Source organism: Pseudocercospora fijiensis (assembly GCF_000340215.1).
Source record: "Pseudocercospora fijiensis CIRAD86 unplaced genomic scaffold MYCFIscaffold_17, whole genome shotgun sequence".
In the NCBI taxonomy this organism is placed as follows: Eukaryota; Fungi; Ascomycota; class Dothideomycetes; order Mycosphaerellales; family Mycosphaerellaceae; genus Pseudocercospora; species Pseudocercospora fijiensis.
The window spans coordinates 314,018-341,584 of NW_006921548.1; the positions used below are offsets into that span (position 1 = coordinate 314,018).

Below are 27,567 nucleotides of genomic sequence, written 5' to 3' on the forward strand. Positions count from 1 at the left end.
TGTAGTTTCGTCGTACATTTCCACATCGCGCCTTCCCTATCACACGCCTTGCAATCTCCCACGAAAGCTGTGTGTATTCGTAAAATCCAGCGACGAGGTCGACTCTGGTGAACATGTATCTGAGTTGTATGGATCAAAGCGAGGTAGAGTGGAAGATCGTTCTCGTCCTGTGGGAGGTCGTTGTGCACGACCTCATTTATCTACATGTAGTTGAATTGAGTATTGCCTCTCCCGAAATCACATCTCTGCATGCGGATGCATACACAAGGAGACTGGCTCCGATAGCGCCGAACAAGAGGGATCTGATCGGTCTGGTACGGACAGCTAGTAGGATCCCGCGCTGCTCTTGCTTGTGCACTGACATCCCAACGCTCGGATTTTCTCAATAGCCTTTTTGGTCTTGTGGAGGAATTCGCTCACTAGTCGATCGTCTGCGTCTAGGGTGTAGTCGTGTGGGTTGCTCGTTACGATGTCTTGCAGCTTGTCCAGAGTATCTAGCAACTGAAGCGGGATTGATTCGTTGGTCGTGAGTGGGTTTGCGCAAGTCCAGTGAACAAGCTCCAGGGTTCCCACCAGCCGAAGCTTATCCCAAAGCATGCCTCCTTCCATGAGACATGGCGACAGAGTAAGCGGAGAGTGGATTACGCGCACCCCTGGGGGCATCAATAAAACGGAATGCTGACCTGGGCGGAGAAGTAGGTATCGAATCTTGTTGGCCGGCGGAATGTAATCGGGTCCTTGCTGAGTGTATTCGTCCACTTCTGACGGAGTAAGATTGACGGCGATGAGCCATAACTTAAGTCCTTGCAGAACCTTGACCCAGGTCCCAGCGAGAAGATCGTGGTGAGGCCGAGAGTATGCTAGCGTAGATGCAAAAAGATTGAATCTCCGCGCGGCTGAGACGTCATTTGGGGAGTAGAAAGTCTGTTTGCCGGCGCGGCCGGCTCGCAGGCACATATCCAAGGTCTTTAAGACATTGTATCTCGGGTGAACAACGAAGAGAGGCAGTGGACTTTCAACATCAGCACTCAGATTGAGCAGATTGAGGGGCGTATCCTTGACAAAGCATTTCGCAGAGCTGTCCAGCTCTGTGCGAATTCTGTCGGCGAAAGTTGACGTGGCTATCTCAGCAGTGAGAGACGGAGACGATTCATGCTCATCGCTTGGATGGAGGTGACGTAAATCCCTCGGTTCCAGACCAATTCGTTGACTCTCCACCCGCTCAAACGCGATAGACAGAGTCGTAAGATGTTCTTTGATGATATTGTTATCGTCATCCGAATCTGGAGCTAAGTCGGTGAGGAGGAGAGGCCTGTCAGGCACAAATCCAGCTGATAGCCGCTTGTAGAAGTCACTCGCGGTGACAGAGAAAACCTCACAGTATGGACTGTCAAAGGACCCGAAATGAGGACGCTTGGCGGCTGAGACCCATTTGATTGCACTTTCGTAATGAATCTTCATATGCTGATTCCAGCTCGCAAGGTGGGTGAGGTGTTCAATGAGACGAGGCTTGCATTCCTCGAAGTTGTCCAAATATTCTTTTTCGGTAGGCAAGGGATGGTCGGGTAGAGGGCTTGAGAGAGGTTCGTGTCCATTCAGCGCTTGTAGAAGGCTTGAGACAGGTTCCGGCGAAGGAGAGTCATCGCCTGCATTTAGCGCTCCTGCATCTTTGTCGAGTGCAAGAGACGGAGGCACTTCTGAACCCAAGCGTGTCTCCGAATCATCATTGGATTTGGTCGTGCTGCCGGGCGTTGCAGGCGCGTATGGCGGGTCGGGTCTCGGTTTCTTCGGGGGCGGCGGGTTTGAGAGATCTTCGGGCGAAGCAGATTCATCGTCTGCATTCAGCGCTCCTGTATCTTTGTCGGGTGCAAGCACTTCCGAACCCAAGCGCGTCTCCGAATCATCATTATTGGGTTTCTTCGGAGGTTGGGGAGCTTGCTCAAGCTTCCGCTTCTTGCATGTAGGCGATTTCGGATCCTGCTGTGACTCGACGGGGAGGAGGAGGCCATATTGGTCGTAGCTGTGTGACTCTGACGGGACCAAGTGTGGAAAGTGGACCAGACTGCCATTGTCGCGCCAATTCGCGAGGTCTGTCAGGTCTTTCTGGCCGAAGGGACAATGAGGGTTCGCGAATTGAGACGATTTAGCCAACGGCCTACGCGCCGCCATGATGCGATTCAGGCGTTCGCGGGCAACGTGCCAAGAACCAGATGCGTTGGCGGCCTTGCGCAGTTCTTCAAACCACTTTCGCCCGCCGCTTTCTCCCGGGGGGCGCACATAGTACTCCAGCGCCTTGACGCCCCATCGTCCTGCGACGGCGATATAGGCTGCCCATGCCGCACGGCGCTCGTCTCTGATCCTTTTGTCCTTCGTTGGCTGTGCGGCAGACAGTTTTTGCACCTCCTTCCAATCATTGTGGTCTTGAACATTCGAGAAGATCTCAGCGACATCAAGGCCAAACTCCTTCACTGTCGTCTCGATGATGTATGCGCAGTCTTGCAGATTCGCATGTCCCTGCACAATGCGGCGAACGTAGGCAAGGATGATCTCTTGGCGCGTATGTTGGGCCTCTCTGCTGCCCGGTCTGGTGGACTGCAATTGAGCAATGAGCTGTTGAAGCGTCGGGGCGATTGTATTGTCGCTGTTGCCGCCGCTGATCAGTCGGCCGAGAGTGGCATGCGTTTCGCTTTTCTGCAGCGCCATGGTGAGGTATGGAAACGAACGACGTGTTGCGCTCAACCGCAAGCGAGAGCGGTCAGTCGAGGTGGGCGGGGCGCTGGCCCACCTCGAGTCATCGAGACCTGGATTTTGCAGTGCGGCCTGGGTTTTTTGCAGCACGGCCTGTACATCATGTGATGCCTTGCTCAACACTCAAATCGGACACTTTCACAAACGTCACTTGGACACATGATCCCACTTCTCGAACAGCGTCCTATACAAATTGGATCTGGTGGAATGTTGTCGTGCCATGCTATCGAAGAATGTCCAATACCACTACTGCTGCCATGGAAGTTGAGCTGAGATGCTGTGTACTCGAGAAGAGAGAGGGATCTGATCGGGCGCCGAAGCAACGGTACTCAGCACAGACTTCTCAATCCGTGACAGTGGCATATCGTGTGACAAAAAAACATTCAAGAATCCATCATCAAGCTCTGGCACCATGGCAGAGTTCGACGCGCGAGAGACACCATGACAGTCATGTCTCAGACCCCCACGACTTCGGGACCTGCTCCATGCCATATTTCTCTGTGGCTGTTGGGCCGCGAGCTTCGCCATTACCAAAACCACATGGCAGATCCGGCACAAGATTGGTAGCGGTGACCGTGGGCGGCGTGCCAGCAGCTTCGCCATTGCCAGTACCAAATGACAGGTCGGGAAATGAGCCGGCGCTCGTCCTGAGATTGGTAGCGGAGAAGATGTGTGCAGGCTCAGCGACGGGAAAGGCTGCTGCTGACGGCTGACAATGAAACGGGGGAGAGGCATAGTAAGGAGAGGGGAACGGGGTGCCGTTGAGATCCGTACAGGCGGCCGAGGTAGAGGTGTGCGGAGTGCCGTGAGCTGTGAGGACAGACGGGCGGTCAGGATAGCAATAGACATTCCCAGATTCCAGCACGTTCGAAGGACCACTCGGACGTACACTTGTTGGGAGCTGAGGTGGCGCGTGGTCGTCGCGAAGCTGCTGATAGAGGCCAGACGGGGCGCTGGGGATAGCATGGCGATTCGAGCGGGAGGCATCGATATTCGCGGAACAGGAACTGTCGCGGGTGAACCGTAGACACGGCAGGGGTTCAGGCGTGAAGAGACTCATGTGTGGAGGTCTTGCCAGGCTGTCGGGTGAAGCTTGGTTTTGCGTGCTTGGACAAGCTCGTCGCCGCTTAGCTGAACGGGTTGCAGTGTCTGGGCGAGGCAATAGCACAGTGCGTCGAGAGGTGTGCCGGGCAAGGGTTGCGGCGCGTTTGGTCGCCTGCTTGGACAATGGTTCTGGGGCTTGACGCTTTCTTTTTCTGGCTCCTGCTCTTGCTGCAGGCTCCTGTGCTTGGTCTTGGTCTCGCTCTCGATCACGCTCTCGATCACGCTCTTGATCATGCTCTTGATCTTGCCCTAGCTCTCCCGCTTGCTCCTCGACTTGTAGAAACTGCTTGCGCCGCTGAATTCGGCGTTGTTGAACAGCCTTCAGATTGCTGTTGCGACATTCGCCGCCGAATGGCACGATTTGAGAGCAATCACACTCGTGTATATGACCTCCCTCCCTGGCGTCACTGCCTGTGCAGTATATGAACATGAAATCCGTGGATGTGTGCTCGACGTCGTCGGGGGCTGGGAAGCGAGAAGGACTGTCTAGGGGTGTGACATAACGGGCGAAGTGCTCCAAGGTCGCCAGATTGGGTCGCACGAGGTAGGACGTATTAGGTTTGAGGGGCATTGCGTACAGCGCTGCTTCCAAGTTGTGGTAGAGGGCGGCGTGGCGGTAGCGCATACCGTACTCGAGAGGCTCGGCGCATAGAGAACAATGCTTCCAGTCGGCGGAGAGCATCAAGAACGTTATTTCGTAGCGGTGGATCGTGTGATTGCATTTGGAGCATATAGGGTCAGTGAGATCGAGTAGTTGAGACATGATTATAGCGCGAGAAGCTCACGCTGGGAGTAGGAGTAGGTGGACGGGAACTCTGAGCGTGTGCGAAATGAACTGAGATTCGGTGTGCGCGCAGAGCACGGCTTACATTTTGCAGGCAGCCGCCGTGGCCGCGCCTTTGCGGTCGCATTGGGAACAAGTTTGAAGCTGTGCGACCAGAGGATGCACGCCGTGTTGCACCGTAACCGGGGGGTACACAACCACACTGGAGCGGGGCGATCAGGCTCATAGCGAACGAAGATTGATGATGCGATGCGATGCGATGCGATGCGATATATCAATGCAGGGCAGCGCAGGGCAGCGTTGTGGATGAAGAACGATTTGGACCAGCTAGCATGAGAGGAGGAAGAGACTTCTCGGCAAGTTCTCGGAGACTCGTCGGAGACTCGTCGGACTTCGACTGGGTCTCCGAGACAGCAGAATTCCAACAACTCCGTGTCCCCTGCCACTCGCTCTTCACTGCACGCAAGCGCCAACACGAGGCGTCACTATGTCTACAAGCCATCCAGCACCTTCAATGCTTCCCCTCTCTCCTACGACGGCGCGGCGACATGCACACCTGGACACCACGAGAAAGAGGCAGACGTGCTGAGCGGCAGGACCTGGCGAATTGGGTTGCAATACGAGGTGCAGCATGATTATGGTCAAGCATGCGCCTCGCAATCGAATGATTGCTGAGACGCCATGTACATCGACCATGTCATCAAAAATGGCGCGAGGCGCTGTAAGCCAAAAGCGACCGATCCGCCGGCGCCGAAGAGGTCGAAGAAGCGGGTGGAGAAGGCGCACATACACGAGCGAACACCACCGACGCTAGTTGAAGCAAATACCTACTACTCAAATACGTAGCAAGTTGCTCAACAACCGCCCTTCGCAATTCCAGGTGGTAGCGCTGCGTTCTCTACGCTTTTTCCTTCACTTACCCCCGCAGAGGGGAATCATCGCTATCTCATGCCTCCGCCGACAGCACCGGCCAATATGCGCCTCCGAGTGCGACACAGGTCTCAGGCGGCATGCCTTATGCACCGTCGCCCTCCAATATGTATCAACGTCACTGAGTTGTGTACAAATTGCAAACATCTCGGATTTCGCCACACCGCTATCTTGCTAGCAAGCTTTTCATTTTCAGTGACACGCCCAGTATCTATCAGCAGAGTCGTCAAAATGCATCAAATTCCCTACCGTACGAGCTCTTGCGCGATCTTCAGTAAGCCAGCGGAAACCACGATTCCGCGACAGTGAGGCCACGCTTCTTCGAAGGCCACGCTTCTTCTAAGGTCACGCTTCCTCCATGGTCACGCTTCTTCCATGGTCACGCTTCTTCCATGGTCACGCTTCTTCCATGGTCACGCTTCTTTCAAGGTCACGCTCTGCGCTTCTTTCACGGCCACGCACCACACGCTTCTCTGGAAGGTCAAGGGTATAAGATGTGCGATGTCAGCACACATGTCTCCTCCACAGGGCAATGGCCGAGTCTCAGTGGGCCAGCATCTCTCAGCTTCAAGCCTTACCCGAGAGACGACTACTCGAAGCTCTTACTCAGACAGCGGCCAGATCCTCGCCAGCGACGCGAGATGAAGCTCAAGATCGTCCTAGACGTTCGCTCTGACAATGACATATACAAGAGTACTCTCGTGATCTAGAATGGTGACGTTCTCAAGCATCCCCGTAGGCCGCAATACTTCCAAGATCTCGACGGCGAGTCGCAGCCTAACGACATCGACGAGGAGGGCAATAACCAAGGACTGCAACGTTGGCTACATTCAGATGAAGAGCACACATATAGATGTGTAAAGCCTGCTCGATCGAGCTAGAATCTGCCAGCCTCACGAGACTGTGCGCAAGGGTGTGTTGGTCAGCAAGGACAAGAGCAGCTCTGGCTCTACTCCAGGACTTGAAATGCCGCTTCAACGCAGCGGACAATGCCAACGAGGAAATGTGTTCTAAGCGCAGGCTCGTAATCCTAGGTTCCATAGTCGCCGAATTGCGTAATAATCCTTTCACGATTCAAAATGTGTCCAATGTCACGCGATATGTTGTGTTATAGAAGGAGTATAGGCACTTTGCTTCTCGACAAGCTAGTCTACGGCACAATTCTCCTACAGTACCCTTTTAAAGTAAGCGAAGGTCATCAAATGGCCAATTTGCGATCGTCTTCTTAAACCTCCGGACTTGTAGAGACGCCAACACGACATAGTGGACACTTCGTAGCTTGTCGCCACTGCTAACGCTGATCTCTAACCTGCCAGCGCGTAACACGTGCTTGAAAATCTTAGCAGCAGACCGTTTGAGCTACAAGGATGCCGATTCTTCCACAGCCCTTCGCAGATATTAGCAATTTTGGCCAAGACGCTTTGGCGATAGCACGATGCCGTGGTCTGCCCGTCTCCATCCACCTTTGCACTGCACCCAGACAGCATCCACCGTTTCATAGGACCCGTAATACCGTCGGCGGCTGACATTACACATGAATTGGCAAACTCCAAGTCATCGCTTACTAGAAAACTTTTCGACTACCACCACTTGTTGCCTTCCTATGTGTGATTTGCCCTACCCGGGTGGACTGATGAGTGCGCTGAGCACTGGTAGGCATGTGTCCACATCTTGCTTGAGTTCGCCGAGGGTGTCTGTAAGGTATGGAGATGGCAATCACGGGACATCAGCTGGATTATGCATTCTGATCGTGTTGTGTTGTTCACAGGGCGAGGCGACGATCGGCCATCCTGAGCGTCACCTGTGCGATGAGTTGGCTGGATGGTAGAGGTTTTGCTGGCGGTTGCGTCTTCGTCGCCGAGCCCATGTCACTGGGAAATACCGTGCTGACTTGCGCGGCAAGCTTGAACAGCTGTAGCCTAATCTGAGATCGACGTTGCGCCACGTAGTTCGATCGTCTAGAAACCACGGAAAGTTTCCCTCTTCCGCAGAATCTCATGCGTGTCCCCGTCACAGACATGTCGCTATTTCGAAAGCTCCCTACTGCTGGCCGCATGATTTGGAAGAAGTTGACAGCCGAATGTGGGCAGTAGGAGTGGTTGAGCTCACGCTCACGGCAGAAGCTAGGAATTGACGAGCCAGCTCACCGTAGGTTGGTGCCAATGGAAGGGAGTAGCTTTGGGCCAATATTCTCGATAATCAGGAATTGAAGGTGAGAGTGGAAGAGGGAAACGCGACATGTCCCCAGTTACGAAGTGAGACTTGAGCCGTCGCATGCGAAGCAAGTAACAAGAATCAATTGGGTAGTATGTCACACCGAGATCACCTCGTGACATAAACCCACCTCCTTCTTCCGTTGTTTTTTTCCTCGCGGGACATGCACCCACCTCCTCTGTCCGTTCTTTCGTGTTCTTTCCTGACCGTTCTTTCTTCAATCTCGTCTCTTCCCTCCCAGACCTCGCAGATTCGTTGATCAGAGTCGCTGCGGGAATCGGAAGATGAGAATTGTGCCGTAGATTGTCGTGTGGTGAAGACGGATGCGAGCGGCTGATGCGACGTCGTGCACGCAGCAGCGACCTTGAACAAGAAGACGACGCGCAGGCTCGGGATTTGCGAGCGTGCCTGGAAATACTGCTGCGTGCCTTGGAATGCGCGTACCTGGGAATGAAGAACACACAGACGGCCGAGAAAATGGCTCGAGGACGACCAAGTAAGAGGCCGGAACATTGGAGAATGGAGGAGCATGCGGATATGCTATCGGAAGTGCGCGCCCCATGGAACACATAAAAGAGCGAGAGACTGGGTCGAGGATGAATGAATAAGGCTGGAAATCCGTCGTGAGCAGAGTTTCTTGGAATTGCAGATTCAATCTGCGCCGCCATCACATCCATTACCGTCTTCATCCTGTCCGCCAGGTTCGCTTTCCACGACCGCCTGCTCAGCTCGAGCGTTCGCGGCCTCCACTGCTCGACGCCGACATTTAGTTGCGTAGTCTACGCTGTTTCGGTACTTCTTCAAGCCGTCGCGAAGTTGTGCAGGAGAGCTATAAAGATATTGGCTAGCGATTTCCGTTATAATATACCGTAAGTTAACGTAGACGTAATTACCGGCCTAGTAATCTAGCGTAGCGCGTCTATGTTAGTTTATATAGTATTCGTAGACCTCCTAAGTATATATTATCTCTTCTTAAAGTTCTTAGTATATCTAGGCTATTTAAAAAGCGAAGGCGTCGGCGTCTCGTTTCGGGTCGCTAGCTAGCGGCTCTAGTTCGATCTCTATAGGTTCTATTCTAGTTTAGAGGCAAAAGCCGGCTAACGCGTAAAAAGATATCGTACGGGTCGTAGCTAACTCCTAATTATTAATTATAAAGTTAATAAAAGGCGTTAATCTAGGCTAATTAGTTTAGTAGTAATTATAGAAATACCTAATAATCTATTTAATTTAAGCGTTAGCGCGTTCTGTCTATCCGTCTATCTATAGCTAGTAAGCTATTAAAAGGCGTACTTAAATTTTAAATCGTTTATAGAGGCATTTCTAAAAGCGAGTAATAAAATTCGGGCCTCGGTTAGATATAATTAATTTAGGAAGACCTATATCTTTCTATACGTCTTAGTAGGGGATCTTAGCTATATTCTTAGTAGTTATACTATAGGCGTTTAAGACTTTCTTATATTTTATAAGGCGATAGACGACGACTAGTAAGTTTTAATACTAGAGGCTATTAAAATCGGAACCTTTCTATTAGGATACGCTCTATTAAGCGGAGACGGACCCGATTATAGTATATAAGATAATTAATTCTATCTACGTTCCTACTCGGAGGAAGTTATATATATTAATCGTTATAATCTATAGTAGGATCGATAGTATCTCTAGTAGGATCGGCTATACCTATATCTAATCCGTAATAGTCTCCCCCTTTAAAGGAAAGATCTATACGTCCTTATATAAGATATGCCGCCTAATACTTACTAATAGTATATCCTTTTACTTCGTACCTACTAATAGCTATATAGAGCGTCTATTGCTTATAGTAGCTATATAAAGGCCGCTTTATTAGGCTTCGGTTCAATAAGGCTAATACCGAGTTTAATAGTATTATTTATTAGTCTAGCGGCGACAATATCTAGTAACTCGAGGTTATATAAGTTAGTACTATAAGTCGTATCTAAAGAGATAATATATAGCGTATCTTTATAGGTAGAGAGCGACCGTAGATAGAGGGCAACTATTAACTAAATTATACTATTATTAGGATTAGTTATTATCTCGTAGAGGATTGAATTCTCGTCTAGTAACTTAACTATTCTCTCGGCCTAGTTTAACTCTCTTCGAGGGATAGTATTACGGTTAAAAGCAATATTATATACGTCGTATAGCTTTAGAATAATCCCCTACCCTCGGAAATAGGCTATAATCTTCGAAGTTAGTATTTGTAACTACTATAATCGCCCTAGTTGCTTAAGGAATTACTAAGACCTCGTACGGATACGTATATTAGTTAGTAAGATAACGTCGTTAGGTCTATAGTTATACTAGCAATATATCTCTTTAGAAGAGTAGCGAATATACTACTTACCTTCTAGCGTATAAGGGTCGATAGTAACGGCGTAGAAATAGAATTTATAGCTAGTCTTCTTTATCTTCTTCTTCGCCTTATTTGTCGCTATCTAGGTACGTTTATTAGGCTTACTAAAGTAGCCGTAGACGTAGAGATAGCGGTATTTAATACTATCCTTATTCTTCTTAGGTTTCTACTCTTTAAATTCGAATCTAGTATCTATACTTAACGACTAAATATAGCGCGCGAGCGTATACTTCGAAGGAAATAACGACTAGCGAGGTAATAGTCTACGAGGGCGCTTAATCGTTATAAACTCGTACTTTTAAAGTCGCGGCGATACTAACCGATAATCTAGTAGATTAGTAATTTAATACGCTCGCGTAGTAGCGATAGTAAGCGCGAGCGGCCTCTAATCGAGCGGCCTCGAATATATATCTCTAAGACAAATTCTATCTCTTCCTATAACTCGATAACTACTACCGAGCGCGCGCCTTTTATCGCTATTTCTACCTTTTCCTACGACTTAATAACTACCGCCGAGCGCGCGCCTTCTATTGCTATTTCTACCTCTTCTTACGACTTAATACGCGCGCTATCTACTACTATTTCTACCTATTCCTAGTAGTACGACTTAATAACTACTACTAAGCGCGCGCCTTCTACTATCCCTTCCTCTACTACTACCTCTACTACCTCCGCTACGCTAGTAATAAGATTATTATAAAACTCGTCGTATAATAGAGACTTAGCTATTTTTAATAGTTACTAGGTAATCTACTATAAAAGATAGAAGGATGCGAATTTTAGGTTTATAGTAAAAGGCGCGACTCCTCCGCGCCTATTAATAATACTATCTAGGAACGGATCTAGAATATAATAGGTAGAAATAGTACGTAATCTAATTTAGGGCGATTCTATAATCTACTATATTACTAGGGCTCGGGGAAGTAGCGAGGACCTTAGTAGTGTAGCAGGCGTCGGACACTCCCGTCTGCAGTTACATTACGAACATTTTTATGAATTAACTCAGCCGATAGGAAGAGAGCGTAAGGTATCGTGTTAGCCACCTCAGAGGCGTGACGAGGCCTCAAGCTGCATTGACATCTATCCAAAATAAGCATACTCTCCGCCCTCTGACATTCTCTCCGTCATCTCAACTAACAAAGATTTGCTAAGCTGCGCCCTTCTGCGCATATCTCCCAGCTCCAAGTCAGCATCACTGCCCGACGGATCACGAGCAGTATACTCTTCCACCGCAGCTTGATCACGCAAGTACTGCCCATGCAGCAGCGACAACATGGCCTGGCGCATACCGCCATCTGGGGCCGACGGCGGAGGATTGCCGCGGCGGCCTTGCTCGATTTCTTCCTCTTGATCCTCAGGGCTTGGCTGGCGGCGGCCTTTTCCCTTCTTCCTCCTCCCATTACCTGCGCCTTGTGCGCCTTTGGCGAAGCCATCATCTGGTCTGGCATTGCGCTTTTTACCCGACGCAGTGGGCTGCTCACCTCCTTCTTCTTCTCCTTCTTCTTCTCCTTCTTCTTCTCCTTCTTCTTCTCCTTCTTCTTCTCCTTCTTCTTCTCCTTCTTCCTCCTCTTCTTCCTCTTCTCTACCTGCTCCGGTTCCTGCTCCTGCTCCTGCTCCTGCCCCTGCTCCTGCTCCATCATCATCATCCTCTACGCCAGGGATTCCAAATTCACCGCCCGAAGTCGCCGAAAACGAAAGACCAGTGATGCCAGAGGAGCGAGGCAGCGACGGGGGTCGAGGACCGTCTTGGTCCATTGCATCGGTATGGAAGGACGACGATTCTTCCGGCAACTTCTCCAGTGGATCTACAGCCCCACCCTCTACTGGGGCTTTCGCCAAACCAGTAGAGGATGGTACTCCTTGTATCGCCGCAGTTACCGCCAGGATATCGGTGGTCATCAAGACCGGATCTCGTCTCGTGTGGCGTCCATGATTGCGGAGTCTTGCCAGCACCTGCTCGTCCAACCTTCTCTTCACCTCCACTGCTAGCACACCCTGCTCTTCTGCAACTCCCGCAAGCCTTCTCATCTTATCCAGCATTTCACCACTCCAGGCCGCAGGCTGATACCTACCAAAATTCCAGTCGAAGGCATGTCCAAACCGGCGATTGATGGCATCGATTTTCTTGACAATCTCCTGCTCCTTTAAAGCCGCTGTAGCTCTGGACAGCATCATGGCCTCGTACTGCTGCTCTTCTTCGAGCCGGAGCCGGGCAATGATATGTGGAGCATTGTGCTCCAACCAACCAACTACAGCGGCAATCTGGTATGTATTGCGCGTAACTGCGACGCTGAGGTTGCGGATCTTCGCCTCACAAAAACTGACGCGCGACACCATATCCTGTCTCCGGCCAATTTCTGCGAGAATTCGCAGCCTTTCAACTGCTGCATCGAACGGCGGAGCGGCGAGGAAAGCGGAGGACGACATGGCGGCGAGGCGGCGAGGCGAGGCGATCTCCAGCGGTTTCAAAGTGTGAAGGACCACTCAGACAAGATGGTCCCTGCTAGGCTGGACGGATGCTTCAGTTTTGCGAATGCTCTGAATCGTGACAAGGTACTCGGCTGGGTGCAACAACAAAGTCTGGTTCCGCATCTGGCATTCACTACATGGCTACTACTCCAAGCTACCTACTCGCCCCAAAGTGACCAGGTGGTGGGTGAAGCAAGTGCGATACCACAGTCCCCGACTCCGGGCTTGCGACTACCCTCGAACATTACAGTCCCGAGCGGGACTCCAGACATGCGACTGCTCTTTAAGACCATACTCCCGCGCGGGACCTTGAGGCTGCGACTGCTTCGATCAACGGTCAGAAGTACCAACCTCGTTTTGCAGCGGTAAAATCGCTATCGCGTAGGACATTCTCTTTCTTAGAGGAGGCAGACAATCGTATGAAACCTTCTGTGTAAGTATGCTTATCTAGGTCTACGGATACGGCTATAGTAGCTAATAGCCTAGATACCTAGTCGGAGGTCGGCGTATACTAAGTATCCGGTTCTATTAGCAAACCCCTACCAAAACTACAATCCACGTAATATTCTCGCGTCGCGTAGGGCAGGGGTAGGATCAGACCCTACCGTCGCTAAAATACAAAGCTAAAGTAATAGCGTAGAAATAGCGGTATAGACTAAAGTAAGATATTATTAATAAGTTTATATTATAGTAGAGAGATATATAGACTTATTTACGCTTCTTACTAGACCTTACTATCGCCGGCGCCTTCCGCTTACTTAAGGCAAAGTTATAGGAGATAGTTTTATTAAAAGAGATAGATTATAAAGGCCGAGGAGGTAGGCCTATTACCTATATAGAAGGCGAAGGCTCGTACGAATTACTCTATAGAGTAACCTATGCCTCCGGTATTACCGGTTATATAGTAGCTAGTATAGTAGACTCGATCTCTAAAGCCGCTAGTACTCTTAAGGCATCTACTACTACCTTTTCTACCTCTTCTATATCTACTTCGCGAACCTTCTTATATAACCCTACTTCTTTAACTATTATAAAGGGCTATACCTTAGATAGAAGATACTAGCCTTAGGTATTCGGCCTATACGATACTAACCTACGGCTTAGTACTTAGCGTACCGTATAAAACGATTCGGATTTACGTAGATAGACTTAGCTCCTTATCGAACCTATTAAGTCTTATATCTAGTATCTACGTATACGTTACTTATCTATAATATTAGGTTCGATCTTTATTATAGAAAATATATAGGTTTAGTAGGAACCCGAGTAAGATAGTTAGGAGAACGCTACCTCTACTGTACTAGGAATATCTAGAGAGGCAGTCTGCTGTACCTTCGAAAGACTCTATACTAGGTAATAGACGATAGAAGCCGAGCTATAAGCTACGCGCTTCGCGCTCTATTACGCGGAGTTGTCTCGTTAAGCTACTACTACCGATACTAGTACTGCTCTAGTATAGGATTAGGTTACGAACGAGATTCTAAAAGGGCTCCTTAAAACCCTCTCGGCTACTAATTAAAGTATAACGGCGTTACGCGAGTAGAAACTACTATTATAGGATAGGAAGGCTAATTCGTTCTAGGACTATCTTCTACGTCTAAGAAGCTCGTACCGAGTTCGCTCCGGACTAAAACTAAAGCTCTCCGAGGATTACTACTAAGATACTATCTACGATACTCTACCGGCGAAAGAACGCGCTAGGATACGCTACTTCTAAGAGAAGGGAAGTACCGAAAAAGGAAAGGATCCTAGAGCTTTCTTCTAGTAACTTAAAAACGTCTTCGCGGATAGTAACGAGGCCGCTAAAGCGCTAGAATAACTCTAAACCCTTCGATAGACTTAGGGATAACCTTAGTACGAATACTAGCTAGAGTTTAACGGTCTCCTATTAAGTATAGACGGAGATCGGTAGACTAACGATATTAAGATCGGATATCTAAAGAATATCTTCTCGAACGCGGCTAAGATCTATACCGCCGCCGTCCTAAAGTTTATAGAGTACTATCTCTACTTAAAGGAAGTCGAGCGAATTATAATAAATCTCGAAACGACCGACTAGTTTAAATAGGCTTCTAAACGCTAGCTCGAGAAAAAGAAGGAGGCTACTAGTAACCCTACGATTATTATCCTACCTTATATAGCTCTAGCGGTAAACCTAAAGATAGACTCTAACGGAGACGTAGTTATAAACCTCGCTTAGACGAACTCTTTCTATAGGAAGAACCGCGGAGGCTAATAAGGAATAGGAGGAAAGCTAAGGGCTAAATAGGTCGACTCTATAGAAAGAGAGAAGCGTAAGGAGAATAGGCTCTACTTCTATTATAGAGCGAGCGGATACTATATTCGTAATTACCCCTATACGCCGGCTATCTAGCTAACTAAGATTAGCGTTACCTCCGTAAAGCCTATACTAGAGGACGTAGAAGAGCCGTTAAGCTTAGATAGCTCTAACTTAGGAAAAGAGTAACTATTACCTAAAGTTAGGAGTCGAGAGTAGGTAAGGCGCTAGTAAAGAAATAGGAAGAAGTTAGAAAGGATATAAACGGGAACCTTATATATACCGATATAGTCCTTAAAAAAATATTAGAACTTCTACTCCTACTAACGAAGGATACTAGTACTACGCTATAATTAACGCGAGCCTTACTAAAGGCCTCGGGCTTAGCTACGCTAGTTACAAAGCCCGAGAAGTAAGAGGAGCGTCGTCTATAATATAGAACGCGAAAATTATTAGAATCGTCGCCTTCTAAATAGAAATTAATAGATTCCTATAAACGGTATATACCTACGTCGTACTAGGATTAGCCTTCCCGCTTATCTTAGGAAACCTATAGAAGGTATATAATAAGGTTAGGACCGCCCCCGAGAAGCAACGGTACTATTACGGAAGAGCTTAATATTAGGTTAAAGAAGGACGTCGCTACTAAGAAGTAGACGATATCGGGAATATTACTATAATTAACGTAGCGAGGAGCCTACTTACCGCGATAATCGTAGAGGATATTAAGAAGATATTAAAAACGAAAGAATACCTAACAATTAAGGAACTAAAGAAGAAACTACCTTTAGAGGTTTAAGATATAGTAGCGCTATTTTACTAGAGGGAAGCTAATAAGTTAGCTCTATACCGTCTAGGTATTAACTATACTATAGAACTCCGCGAGAACCTTAGCGGATCGTAGCCTTAACTCCCGTAGAGGCCGTTATATAGTATATCGAAATAAGAGCTCCTAGTCCTCCGGAAATCTCTCGACGAACTACTATAGAAGAGACTTATAAGACCTACGAATTCTAAAGTAGCGGCGCTCGTACTATTCGTTTAGAAACCCGTTAGAGGACTCCGGTTCTACTACGACTATAGAGCGCTTAACGCGCTTACGAAATATAATAGGTATCCCCTTCTATTAATCTCGGATACTATAAGGAAACTAACGGAAGCGCGATAGTTAACGAAAGTCGATATAGTATCTACCTTTTATAAAATTAGGATAGCGAAGAGTTACAAGTATAAGATAGCCTTCCGAACGAGGCTTAGATCGTTCGAGTAGTTAGTATACCCTTTTAGATTATCCGGGGCTCCGGCGATATTCTAAAGATATATTAATACTCTCTTATAAGAGTATCTAAACGATTTTGCTTCGGTATATATAGACGACGTCGTAATCTACTCTAGCGATACGAGGGGAGATTGTTTCTATAAGGCAAGGGCCGTTCTTAAGAAACTCTAGAACGGAGGCCTATATCTAAACGTAAAAAAGAGCGAATTCGCCTAGAAAAAGATTAAATATCTAGGATTTATCGTTTACGCTAACGGAAAAGGAGTTTTGGCCGACCTTGAGAAAGTAGAAGCCGTATAGAAGTAGGTAGCTCCTAAAACCTAAAAGGAGGTCCGCCGATTTCTAGAATTTACGAACTACTACCGAACATTCGTACTAAACTACTCGAAGATCTCCGTACTATTAACCGCGCTTATCGGGAAGGGTACCCCGTTCTCCTAAGGACTTAGGAGAGGAGTAAGAAAAAGCGTTCGAAGTATTAAAGAATAAGTTCTACCGCGCTCCGGTACTCGCCTAGTAGGATCTATTACTTTCTACCTTCCTCGAAACCGACTATAGCGGTTTCGCGATTAGGAGCGCGCTTATTTAAGAAAATGCCGGGGTCCGGCGTTTAGTAGGCTTCTTCTTAAAGAAGTTAAATAAGGCGGAAATTAACTATAATATCTATAATAAGGAGATACTTATAGTTGTATCTAGTATTAAATTTTAGGACTCCGAGTTAAAATCGTATAGACCCTTTACGATTTAGACGGACTATAAGAACTTAAAGTACTTTATAGTAAAACGGTAACTATCCGAGAGGTAAATTCGTTAGTAGGAGGAACTAGCGAAATACTAGTTTACTCTAGTTTGCCGACCGGGAGTCGAAGTTATTCTCTTAGATACTTTATAAAGAAGAGAATAAAATACGCTAGGCTAGAACGATAAACTTTTGCGGTTTAGAAGGTTCTTAGAACTAGATCTCTTACTAAATTAGCCGGAAGAAGTATAGATCTATAGCGCGATAATTCGAGATTTCCCGTATACGACTATAACGAAGTTAGTATCCCTACTCGTAAACGAAACTAAACCTATATAATCGTTACTAGAAACCGTAGGCCCGTTCTAGGACCCCGAGATAAACGAACTATAGAGAAACGTAATCGAGAAGGACGTAGTATACCGGACGGTACTACGGAAGATATAAGAGGAGGTCCGCTCGTTATAGCTAGAGATTAACGCGAAGATCTAGATCGGAGACTATATAATAGACCCTAAGGGGTTCCTTTACTACTATAGTAAACCTTAGATACTAGGAGCTTATATAACGACGGAAGCCGAGTATAAAACTAAAAGTATAGGATCCGAAGAGCTTAAATAAGACTCCTTACGAACGAAAGTTATTTAGTCGATTTACGACTTACTACTATATAGGTATCCGGGCCTAGACTCTACCGCTTCTATACTAGGACGCGACTTCTATTAGCCGCTATAGTTAAGATAAGTACGTTAGTTCCTACGGAACTACGACTACTATAGGCGTAATAAAGTATAGAGGGAGTATAAATACGGCCTCCTAAAGCCTCTACTAGTTCCCGACCGTTTCTTTTAGGAAATCTTAATAGACTTTATAATAGACTTATCCGAATCCGACGGGAACTATTACCTATAGGTAATTAAGGACCGCCTTAGTAAGTAGATTACCCTAATTAGTATATCTTCGATAAAAGCTAAGGAGTATATAGCTTTATTCCTATAATACTAGGTATAGTATTATAGACTACCTAGGGTAATTACGAGTAATAGAGGCACGAATTATACGAGTACGTTCTAGAAGGAGATATATAGACTTCTAGGCGTAAAGTAGAGGTTAAGCTCGGCCTACTACTTATAAACCGATTAAGGCCCGGAATACACGAATTAAGATATATAGGCGTAGCTTCGGAACTATATTAACTAAATATAGTCCGACTAGAACCGATAGCTACCTATAGCCGAACTAGCGTTTACCGGCCGATATTAAGCTAGGTTAGGAATAAGCGCCTTTTTCGCGACTTACGGTTATAAGTCTACGTCTCTAGTTATACTTAAAGAGGACCCCTCTATTAATAGGTAGCTAAACGCGGTAAAGGGGCGGTAGAGTTTATAGATAAGATTAAGAAAATCTCTAATCTATACTAAGTATAGATAGGGGAAGCTACGTAGAAATAGGAGGATAGCGCGAATAAAACGCGGATACTAGTACTAGTCTATAGAGTCGAGGATAAGGTCTAGCTCGATCTAAGAAACTACTAAAGTAATAGACCTAAGAAGAGCCTAGACGCGAGGTACGCTAAGTATATAGTCGAAGAAGTCTTTTCCCTAGTCTTAGTACGACTCTCTAGTATTCTAAGTAATATTTACCCGGTATTCTATATATATCTTCTACGACTAGTAAGTACGGATCCCCTACTAGGGTAGAAAATCGACGACAAATAACTAGAATCCGTACTATTGGAGATATATAAAGAATAGTAGGTTAAAGAAATCTTATACGCTAGGAAAAAGAAACAAGGTAAGAGCCGAGAGGTACTAGTTAAGTAGACGGGTTATTATAAGCCTACTTAGGAAACCCTTAATAATATCGTAGATACTACTACGTTAGACGATTTAGAAGCTAAATACGGAACGATAGATATAAACGACGGACCTTTAGGAGATTAGGAAAAGAAGGGAAAGCGTAGGAAATAGGGCGGAAACTAGACGTTTTTTTTTCCCGCGGAAACGAGGAGTACTAGTTTTACTAACTCGTTAGGGTTTAAGTTTTATCGTTTCTTTCTTTAGATTTTAGGAAGGAGAATATAATTTAAAGAGAAGAAAGGATTTTATTTAGGTATATATAAGTAAGTATCGGCTCTCTAGCCGAAAATATAAGGATCCTTTAGAATAGAAAAATTACTCTATCGAAAATATAAGGACCCTACTAAAAGCACTTCGGGAACCCTTATCTATCCTTATTATTAGAGTCTACCGGAATATTACGGTTAGTACCGAGGCGTAGAGCGCTAGGGACCCTACTAAAAGAAAAGGTTAGAGTAAGAAAATAGACAGAGACTACTAATATACTTAGGTTTACGACTACTAAGCTACGATATTAGCGACTATATTCGTTACCTCTATAGCTACCGTTCTAGAACTTTAGGTTAGCGGAGGAAAACAACCGGATACCGAGAAAACTAACCTAGATAATAATCCCTCTAGCTAAAGAGACTTTAACGCCTTCTAAGCCTTAAGAACCTTAAGGAGGTCCTTATAACGAGCGACGACGGTATTACGGATCGCGCGGGTATAGCGGGCATAGGCTACGTAAGCTATTTAAGGACTAAAAGGTTAGCGGGCGTTTTAATATAGAGACCGAGGAAACCTATAGAGGGACGTAAGCGATTCTCCTACGAGTATATTTATCGTAAGCCCGGAAGCCGGAAGTCTACTTAGAATTAGCGAAACCCGCGCTAAATAGTACGGAAACCGAACTTACCGACTAGTCGGTAGAATCTTCTCTAGAGTTATAGTAAGCTACGTAGTAGATTCGACGATTAACTATCTAAGAGAGTTAACTTTATAAAGAAAACCGTAGAAGATTAAAATAGTACCTTAATATAGTAGTAGTAGTAGTAGTAGTAGTAGTAGTAGTAGTAGGGGTATATATAGAAAAGAAAAAGAAAAAGAAGGAAAGGAGAAAATATTAATACTACTAGAACCTAAGTCTAAAGTAAAGGGCGATAATAGAACGGAAGGCGTAGCTATAAGCAAAGCCTTTCGAATAGTAGTAACGGCGCGGTATAGAAGGCGGTTAGTACGTAAAAGCGCGCGGCTTAGAAGTCGCGACGAAGTAATAGGAAAGCTAAAACCTAGGATACGGTAACCTCGATAGAAGAGCGCGGAAACCTCGAAAATAAAAAGAGGAACCGCGGGTACTTTACTTTAGAAAGATTAGATAGGTACGTTCTCGATATCTAAAGTAATAGCGTTAGAAACTATAATAGATATCCTATCTCCTATAATAGAGGAGGGGGAGGACGGGGATAATATAAAGGGCTACGCCTTAGGTAGAAGATACTAGCCTTAGGTATTCGGCCTATACGATACTAACCTACCGCTTAGTACTTAGCGTACCGTATAAAACGATTCGGATTTACGTAGATAGACCTAGCTCCCTATCGAACCTATTAAGTCTTATATCTAGTATCTACGTATACGTTACTTACTTATAATAACCGTCTTCTTACTCTTTCCTTTCTAGAACTTCTTCGTAGATAGACTAGCGGTTTAGCTAAGACTAATATAGCATTAACTAAGTAGTACCCCGGTAGGTAGTAGTTATTACGATAGTTAAGGAGGCGGCTCGTTAGACGGTAATTCGAGGCCGAAGTAATCTTCTATAGTAAGGCGCGCGGCTTCTATATATTAAGTTCCGCTAATATAATTAAGTCGCTTAATAAAGCGCTTCTAGTCGCGTTATCGCTATTCGAGTAGCGTCTATTTATTAGCGTAGCGCTCTTTAATAGTATATATCTACCGTTAAATATCGTCGCTATACTTACGGATAAGTCGCGGTATAAGAAGTTAGGCGCGCTTATATCGTCGTATATCTCTTTAATAGCGTAGAATATAGTTACGCGGTCGTAAATAGCGAAGCCGGTATTATCGTATTCGGCGTCTTTAAATATAAATAGCTAGCGCTAGAAGTCGTTATCTTAGATAATGTTTTAACCGAGTTAGAAGTAGTAGTACTATAGGTTGGCGTAGGCGAGTTAATACTATAAATAGAACCTATACTCGTACGTCGTCTCGTTACTAAGTAAGCGCTCTACTATATAATTAGGTTAAGTACCGAGCTAATACTACTCCCTAATAAGCTATTATAACCGCTATAGAAACTCTAGTAGCTAGCGCTTTAGAAGGTCGTTATCGCTAGTCGCTAATAGGTAGATTTTACTATCCTTAGTCTTAGTATAGTTAAGTAAGCGCTAGTCGTATTCGCTATCCTTTGCCTCTACTAGTATTACCGTACCGTAGAGTATATATTTACCGGCTATTCTTACCTTATTACCGTACTTAGATTTATTATAATAGCCTTCGAGCGCGTTAGCATCCCTTTCTCTAAGCGGTAAGAATCTTATTTTTCCGGCGCTAGGGATCTTAACCTTTTACTATCGCTACCCTATCTATATAAACTAGGTTCCCGGCGCTTCTCTTAGCTATCCTCCTTTCCCTTCGTATTCTATACTATATACTAGGCGAAAATATAATATATAGCCTTAATATCGTACTAGAAGCGAGAAAAGACTATACGTAACAATTCGTATAGATAGTAATCGAAGTATATTAGAAAGGTTAAATTTAGGGAACTAGGACGGTAGACTACGCGCTAGCGAAGAAGATTGTAAATAGTAAAGGACGAGACCTAGTTTTTCGAGAGGGCTATATATATATACTAGGAGAAGGCGTAACGTAGAAGGATACTAATAAGAGGGCGAGGCGAGCGGCGCTCGTATATATCCTCGGTATAGATACTAGAAGTTACGCTATACTAAACCGTCCCTTTACTTTAAAATATAGGACGTACAAATCTAACCGGAGGTATTTCGAAGGCTATCGTTATTCCTATAACTTAGCGCTAAAGTTACTATATAGTAATTACGCCTATAGAGGAAATCCGAGGAGCTATACTAGCTATATAAACTCTAACCGGAAGAGAGTAGCGTCTCTAGGATTCGAAGACAGCGGGCGAGCTTTAAAATTAAACGCTCGATCTCTATCTATAGAATATAGACTAGAAGGGGAGAGACTAGAATATTAAGATACTATATCTCCTAGAGACACTCGTAGCGAGGAGGAGTATAACTTTACTCTAGAGCTCTCGTAAAGGGCGGAAAAACTTAGATAGAGTATAAGCGGTATATAGCTTCGATAACTATTCGAATTTCTAGCGGATTTATTAAATTCTAATTCTCCGACAGTTCCGACGTAGTACTTTCGAGATATATATTACGAGAATACTAACGAGGTTGTAAGTAACTATAGAATAAAGGGAGTAGGTAAGAGTATGCGCGTAGTAGGCGCCGTAGCTATAGAGCGGACGTAACTCGAACGTATATACGTTATAAAAGCGATAGTAATATAATTAGGAGTAGAGTATAGTTAGCTTTACTAGACGGTATAATATATACGAATTACGAAGGTTAAACGATAAGAGAATAAGGATAAGAAGATAGTAGGTAGCTAGCTTATTTTATAGCTACTAACGTGCTAACTAGGTACTATAAAGTATCGAGAAAAGTCTAAACCTACGGCCTAGACCCTAAAATCTTGTCTTATTACTACTATCTTAAAATGCCTTAGGCGGTATACTACTCCTAGATTATAGTCTACTTGCGCGAAGGAGGGTAGTAGATACTAGCGGCGAAGCGATTATCTAGGCTAGTCTAGACGTAGGGAGAGCTACCGGCGAAGCCGCGCGTAAAGTCTAGAGCTAGTAGGGAGACTAGAGACTAGGCGCCGGTAGCAGAGATATTGCTAGCCTAGTAGAACTCGATAGTCTCGGTACTATCTTATATCGAGATAGTATAGGTAAAGGCGAGGCGCCGAACGACGCTACTAGCGAAGCGTACGAACATTTCGCTAGCCGGTAACTTTAACTATTAGCTTATACTATAACGTAGTTAAGGAAGCTACTTACTAGTATAGCGCTCTTCTTTAAGCCGATCTTCTTAGCTAGAGTACGCTTACTAGACTTTAGTAGCGACTCGTTAGACGACGTCCCGATTATATTAATAACCTTCTAATTATTATATATACGCGTAACTAAGGCGGTTAGTATCGCTATAATAGAGTACGCGCGATAATATTAGACTTACGACTATTACTAGCGGCCTTAGCTAGCGTAGAGGTAACCTTAGTAGAAGTAGCTATAGTAAGAGTAATAGAGGTAGCGTAGAGCGTAGTAGCGCGGAGTATAGTATACTTAGTAAGGGTCTTAAGAGTAAAGCGTAATAGGTAGATAGGAGTAGTAGGTAGTAGTAGTAGAAGTAGTAGTATTAGAAGAAGTTATTAGTAGAAGAAAGCGCAATTTATATAGTACGATTTATAACGATTTCTACCTCGTTACCTAGCGTACCCGGTAATATCCGGCGGAAAATCTTCTAGAATCTAGCTTATCCTACCTTACTTATCGCCTTAGGTTTCCCCTATAGCTTTTCGAGCTATATAACCTTCGAGCTATATAACTACTAGTATATTAATACTAGCCTCCGACTATATATCTACTAGGATTATAGGTCGATTATAAAGTATAGATATTACATATAGATATTTAGGTATTAATTATAAGTATTAGTATCGGTAGGACCTGTTGTGCGTTGTTAGGACGTCGTAGGAGCTCCTTTGTAGGGGAGGGGGGTACTATTACGGAGTAACTGTCCAGACCTAGAGGTTAGATACCTGGGGCATTAGGTCTTGGCGAGGATGCTTCCTCGTACGCTTCCTTCTACCTCTGGATAGGCCCGTACGATAACTCGTCTTCTGTCTGACCCCTGCTATCTCGTAATATGTGCCGTATCCCAAACAGCAAAGGAGTACGGAAAGTAAGCTGCTATACCGTATAGCTATCGCCTATCTTCTCCGTTACACGTCGCCTAGGTTTTCCAACGTCGCCCTAATCCTCTTGTACAATGTAGGCCAATATTTCTCCTCGGCCCATTGCCCCAAACACCTCAACGAAGCCCTTAGCTTCCACAACTCTAACAACGATCCCGTCCCACCAATGCGTAGCTTGAGATCAATCTCAGCGAACTCGGTCCCAGCCTTTCGAGCAACTACAAGCGCCATGATCCAGTCATGCTGCTGCACGTAGATGATAGGATGAACTGCCATAATGCTTTCCTCGCCTGGTGGGACATCTTCTTCCAGGCCAAGCAGTGTCCGCATGCGCTCGAAGTGTGCATATGCCCAGACACCGAGTTGGTTCTTTGCTTCACCGGTAGTGCCAGAATCTGCCTTGGTCTCGATGGAGATAGCGATAGGGTGGGTGCGGAGAGCTGTCGCTCGGCTCTGACTGATGGTCGCCCTGCAGTCTGGCTCTCTCCGGAGGAGGTGATTAATGTCTCTATCCTCATCTGGGGTTGGTGTGATGGAGACAGCGTAGTCTACCAAACGGGCTTCAGTAATTCTCGGCCCTCGAGTGGGAAGGAATTCCGGTATAGGCCGAGCTTGGGTTCTGTATGCACGAAGATGCTGTCAGTTCGATCCGAACTGGGGAGGAAGAAGACCTGGAAATACATACACGTTGTAGTGGGTGACTCGACCAGGGAAGCTTCTCAGAGCCACTCGCAAGATAGGCGAATGTGCTTCAGAATTCCAAGCGGCCTCGGCTTGATTGTACCCTTCCAGGCTCTGCGCATACTCGACGATGTCCAGCAGGTCCACTAGATCGCGCTCATCGCTTGGATCGGGAGTTTCGGCCACCCAACGATCAAAAAATCTAGTGACTTCACGTTTTGTCGCCTCCTACCGCACAAATGTGTAAGCCACAGCCAGTACACATCACATGTTGTGATCCGACGTGCGCCGTTACTCACCTTTGCTATGGCGGGCACAACTCCATTGCCATCGGCAAAGTCTTCAAGCCTTTCAAGCAGTGGATAAACACATCTAGGAAGCGGCGTATCGCGGCGAGCGTACTGGCGAATAGGCGCATCGGCCATCTGCAAGTCCACCATATCCTTGACCGGACTCTTGGATCTCCCGGCGGAGCTTCTGCTCGACTGTGAAGCAGACTCTGACATGTGCGGCGGACGGAAGTGTGGTTGAAATCGTTCTGTAGGGCGGCGCGCGTTGTTTCGCGGTGTTTGCTCTTGTTCTGCACGGCGGGGTGCATTTTTCCGCGGTGTTTGCTCCCCATCCTCACCTCCAAGCATCGCTACGGCGTGCGCCTCTTCCCCTGCCGACGCTGCGGCGGCAGACGACGACGCGTTCCACCGTGTATTCCCCTCTCCAAGTCCCGCCGGTCGCACGCGAGGTGTCGAAGGAAGGCGAACGTCATCGTCCTCGAAGATCGATATCAGCCCCGTTTGTTTTCGTGGACTACTTCGCCGGGCGGCGGCGGAGGCGCGTGTCCCGGTGCTGATGTTGGCGTCCATTGGCGCGAGCCGCGGGCGCTTCTCCGTAGGGGTGGTCTCGCGGTCGCGTTTTCGCTTCTTGGTGCCTTGCGCTCCCAAAGGGGTCTGCGGTTCAATTTCGTCGAGCCAGGCAGAGATGTTCCACATAGCTGGTGAGTAGCGATTGGAGCGGGTGGTGTGGTGGTAAGAAGTGTTTCGAGTGCGGAGTGCGGAGTGCGGAGGGCGGAGGGCGGGCCGCGTGGAGGCTGAATGGGCCGAGTCAAACCAAAACAAGGTATTCTAGAATACCGCTTCCCGGACCGAGGTCCGCTATCACCACAGTTTGTAACGCATAAGCTGAGGTTACATGACTCTTAGCATCTCACGTGACTCTTAGCGAAGCTAGGGAAATATTAACACCTGTTCTTAATACTTTTTTAAATAGAATTAGTTAATTAGAACTACTATAAGACATACCCCTAAAAGTAGTATTATAATATAACTAATAAGAGGGCGCGTAACAGTTATAAGCCTAGGTTTTACCCGCGGTATTAGAGACTAAGAAAGGAGGAAGAATTTTCTATTCTACGAATAATAACTTTAGTAAAAGGAAATTAGTCTCTACGATACTAATTAACTAACTAAAGCTTCTACTATCTCTTTAAGATTATTAACATGTCTTTAATAATAGCCCTCTTATTAGCTAGTCGTCTCGGCGGTACTAAATATATTACCCTTCGAGGTCTAAACGACTAGGACCGCTAGTTTAAACAAACTAAGACTTATCTAACTAGTTACGAGACCTAGCTATACTCTAATCCGTACGCTACGTTGCCTACGGAGCCAATTTAGCCTGCTCTACTAATTATAGATTAAATACGCCTATAGGAGGATTAAGTCTACTAGTAGTTAATCCGCCTAGCAAAGGACTTCTACGATGTCTGTATGGCTAAGTTTAATAGGTTTAGAACGGCACGTAGTAAGACCCTCGAGTACCTAGCAACTATAATTAATGTCCGCTATTATTTAGAAATTACTAATAACGATAAGCTATCCCTACTAACCCTTCGAATAATTATAATACGACTAAAGGACAAGCTAGCGCTAAATACTTAGTAGCAAAGGACTAACTTAGTTAAGGAGCTAAATCGTTTAATTAACTTAAGGTAGGTAAAGGATCCTAAGTAGTAGTATAAGGAATAGCTTAATCTATATAAGACTATAAAGAGGGTTTAGTATACAGAACTTAATAACATAGTTGTTTACCTCTATACTATAGTAGCTAATATAGACGAAACCTATAGAAAGGGACTCTATATAATATACTAGGCCTTACTAAACACTACTTACTTTTATTAGCTAGTTAGCATAGTAAGGGATTATGCCCGAAACATATTAGGTCTATTAATAAAGCGAGGAGCCTTATTTAGCATTACCTACGATATAGAGACCGGTAAATCTAATACCGCCCTTTAAGGAGCCTCCGAAAACAAAAACAAGGACAAGGGCCGGAGTAATAGCCGTACCCGTACCCTAAAGTTATACGCTAAGCTTACCGGAGTTAGTAAAAAGAAGGCATATAAGAACCGTAGCAAATGCTTAGTAGTTAACTACCGCCTTCGAGATAAGGTTAAAGAGAAGGATAAGGATGCTAAATAGTAAGGAAAGCTAAATTACTTTAAAGGCTACTTATGCCGAAACAAGGACTTCTGCTTAAGACAAGCTAGCTTCTTTAAGGACCCGCTAGCCATTAAGATTGCTTAGCAATATTATAGATACGGAAGCAAGACTAAGGAAACCCCTAACAAGTTGTTACTAGCCTGCTTCTTTAGCCCTAACACCCTATTATTATCCTTTATAGGATTATTATCCTTTATAGGAGCAACTAGATATAGACAAGTTAGTATAGGAATGTCTATTAGAAAATAGAACCCCTTTAGTGGACTAATGTGTGATAGTAGATCAAATTGCTATATTATTAACTATCTAGGTCGATTTAACTTTGCTCCTATCTTCCTACTATTAAGGTCTATAGTAGCGACCGGAATAGGCTATAGTAGGGTCGTGGCTATTAGAAGGGCATTATTTACGGTTAAGGCTATTAGTAGCAGGCCCCTATAGATTGAACTAAGAGAATGCCTATATATCCTAAACTTCTATACTAATATAGTCGGTAGAGCCCTATTCTTCTAGCGAGGGTACAAACATTAAGAGATTAATAACACCCTATACGACCCTTAACAAAAGCCTCTAGTTAAGTTTATTAGACCG

The 27,567-nt window shown here is 45.7% G+C and overlaps 6 protein-coding genes across 6 annotated transcripts; 2 read left to right on the top strand and 4 right to left on the bottom strand.

Moving 5' to 3' along the window:
- Nucleotides 1-38: 38 nt before the first annotated feature.
- Nucleotides 39-2,703, bottom strand: MYCFIDRAFT_217095 (uncharacterized protein; the record flags this gene model as incomplete). Its single annotated transcript, XM_007934160.1, has 1 exon — nucleotides 39-2,703. The coding sequence occupies one exon, from the start codon at nucleotides 2,701-2,703 to the stop codon at nucleotides 325-327; it is 2,379 nt and encodes a 792-aa protein (XP_007932351.1). The 3' UTR covers nucleotides 39-324.
- Nucleotides 2,704-3,196: 493 nt separating this feature from the next.
- Nucleotides 3,197-4,477, bottom strand: MYCFIDRAFT_180358 (uncharacterized protein; the record flags this gene model as incomplete). The annotated part of the gene is made up of 1 exon (XM_007934161.1): nucleotides 3,197-4,477. One exon carries the CDS (start codon nucleotides 4,475-4,477, stop codon nucleotides 3,197-3,199), a length of 1,281 nt encoding a protein of 426 aa, XP_007932352.1.
- Nucleotides 4,478-4,510: 33 nt separating this feature from the next.
- On the top strand, nucleotides 4,511-6,830 carry MYCFIDRAFT_180359 (uncharacterized protein; the record flags this gene model as incomplete). The annotated part of the gene is made up of 16 exons (XM_007934162.1): nucleotides 4,511-4,555; nucleotides 4,581-4,592; nucleotides 4,624-4,654; nucleotides 4,693-4,739; nucleotides 4,774-4,806; nucleotides 4,845-4,935; nucleotides 4,964-5,117; nucleotides 5,143-5,276; nucleotides 5,313-5,449; nucleotides 5,483-5,816; nucleotides 5,846-6,267; nucleotides 6,295-6,421; nucleotides 6,458-6,479; nucleotides 6,503-6,668; nucleotides 6,712-6,785; nucleotides 6,812-6,830. 16 exons carry the CDS (start codon nucleotides 4,511-4,513, stop codon nucleotides 6,828-6,830), a joined length of 1,848 nt encoding a protein of 615 aa, XP_007932353.1.
- A 27-nt stretch (nucleotides 6,831-6,857) lies between these two features.
- MYCFIDRAFT_180360 (uncharacterized protein) lies at nucleotides 6,858-12,326 on the bottom strand (the record flags this gene model as incomplete). Its single annotated transcript, XM_007934163.1, has 12 exons — nucleotides 6,858-6,904; nucleotides 6,950-7,029; nucleotides 7,058-7,088; nucleotides 7,115-7,126; nucleotides 7,157-7,163; nucleotides 7,198-7,415; nucleotides 7,439-7,676; nucleotides 7,702-8,532; nucleotides 11,198-11,216; nucleotides 11,254-11,590; nucleotides 11,620-11,782; nucleotides 11,808-12,326. 12 exons carry the CDS (start codon nucleotides 12,324-12,326, stop codon nucleotides 6,858-6,860), a joined length of 2,502 nt encoding a protein of 833 aa, XP_007932354.1.
- A 48-nt stretch (nucleotides 12,327-12,374) lies between these two features.
- Nucleotides 12,375-16,480, top strand: MYCFIDRAFT_180361 (uncharacterized protein; the record flags this gene model as incomplete). Its single annotated transcript, XM_007934164.1, has 5 exons — nucleotides 12,375-12,699; nucleotides 12,734-12,810; nucleotides 12,834-12,977; nucleotides 13,028-13,054; nucleotides 16,463-16,480. The coding sequence occupies 5 exons, from the start codon at nucleotides 12,375-12,377 to the stop codon at nucleotides 16,478-16,480; spliced, it is 591 nt and encodes a 196-aa protein (XP_007932355.1).
- Nucleotides 16,481-23,824: 7,344 nt separating this feature from the next.
- On the bottom strand, nucleotides 23,825-25,464 carry MYCFIDRAFT_89145 (uncharacterized protein; the record flags this gene model as incomplete). The annotated part of the gene is made up of 3 exons (XM_007934165.1): nucleotides 23,825-24,416; nucleotides 24,483-24,706; nucleotides 24,778-25,464. 3 exons carry the CDS (start codon nucleotides 25,462-25,464, stop codon nucleotides 23,825-23,827), a joined length of 1,503 nt encoding a protein of 500 aa, XP_007932356.1.
- Between the last annotated feature and the right edge of the window lie 2,103 nt (nucleotides 25,465-27,567).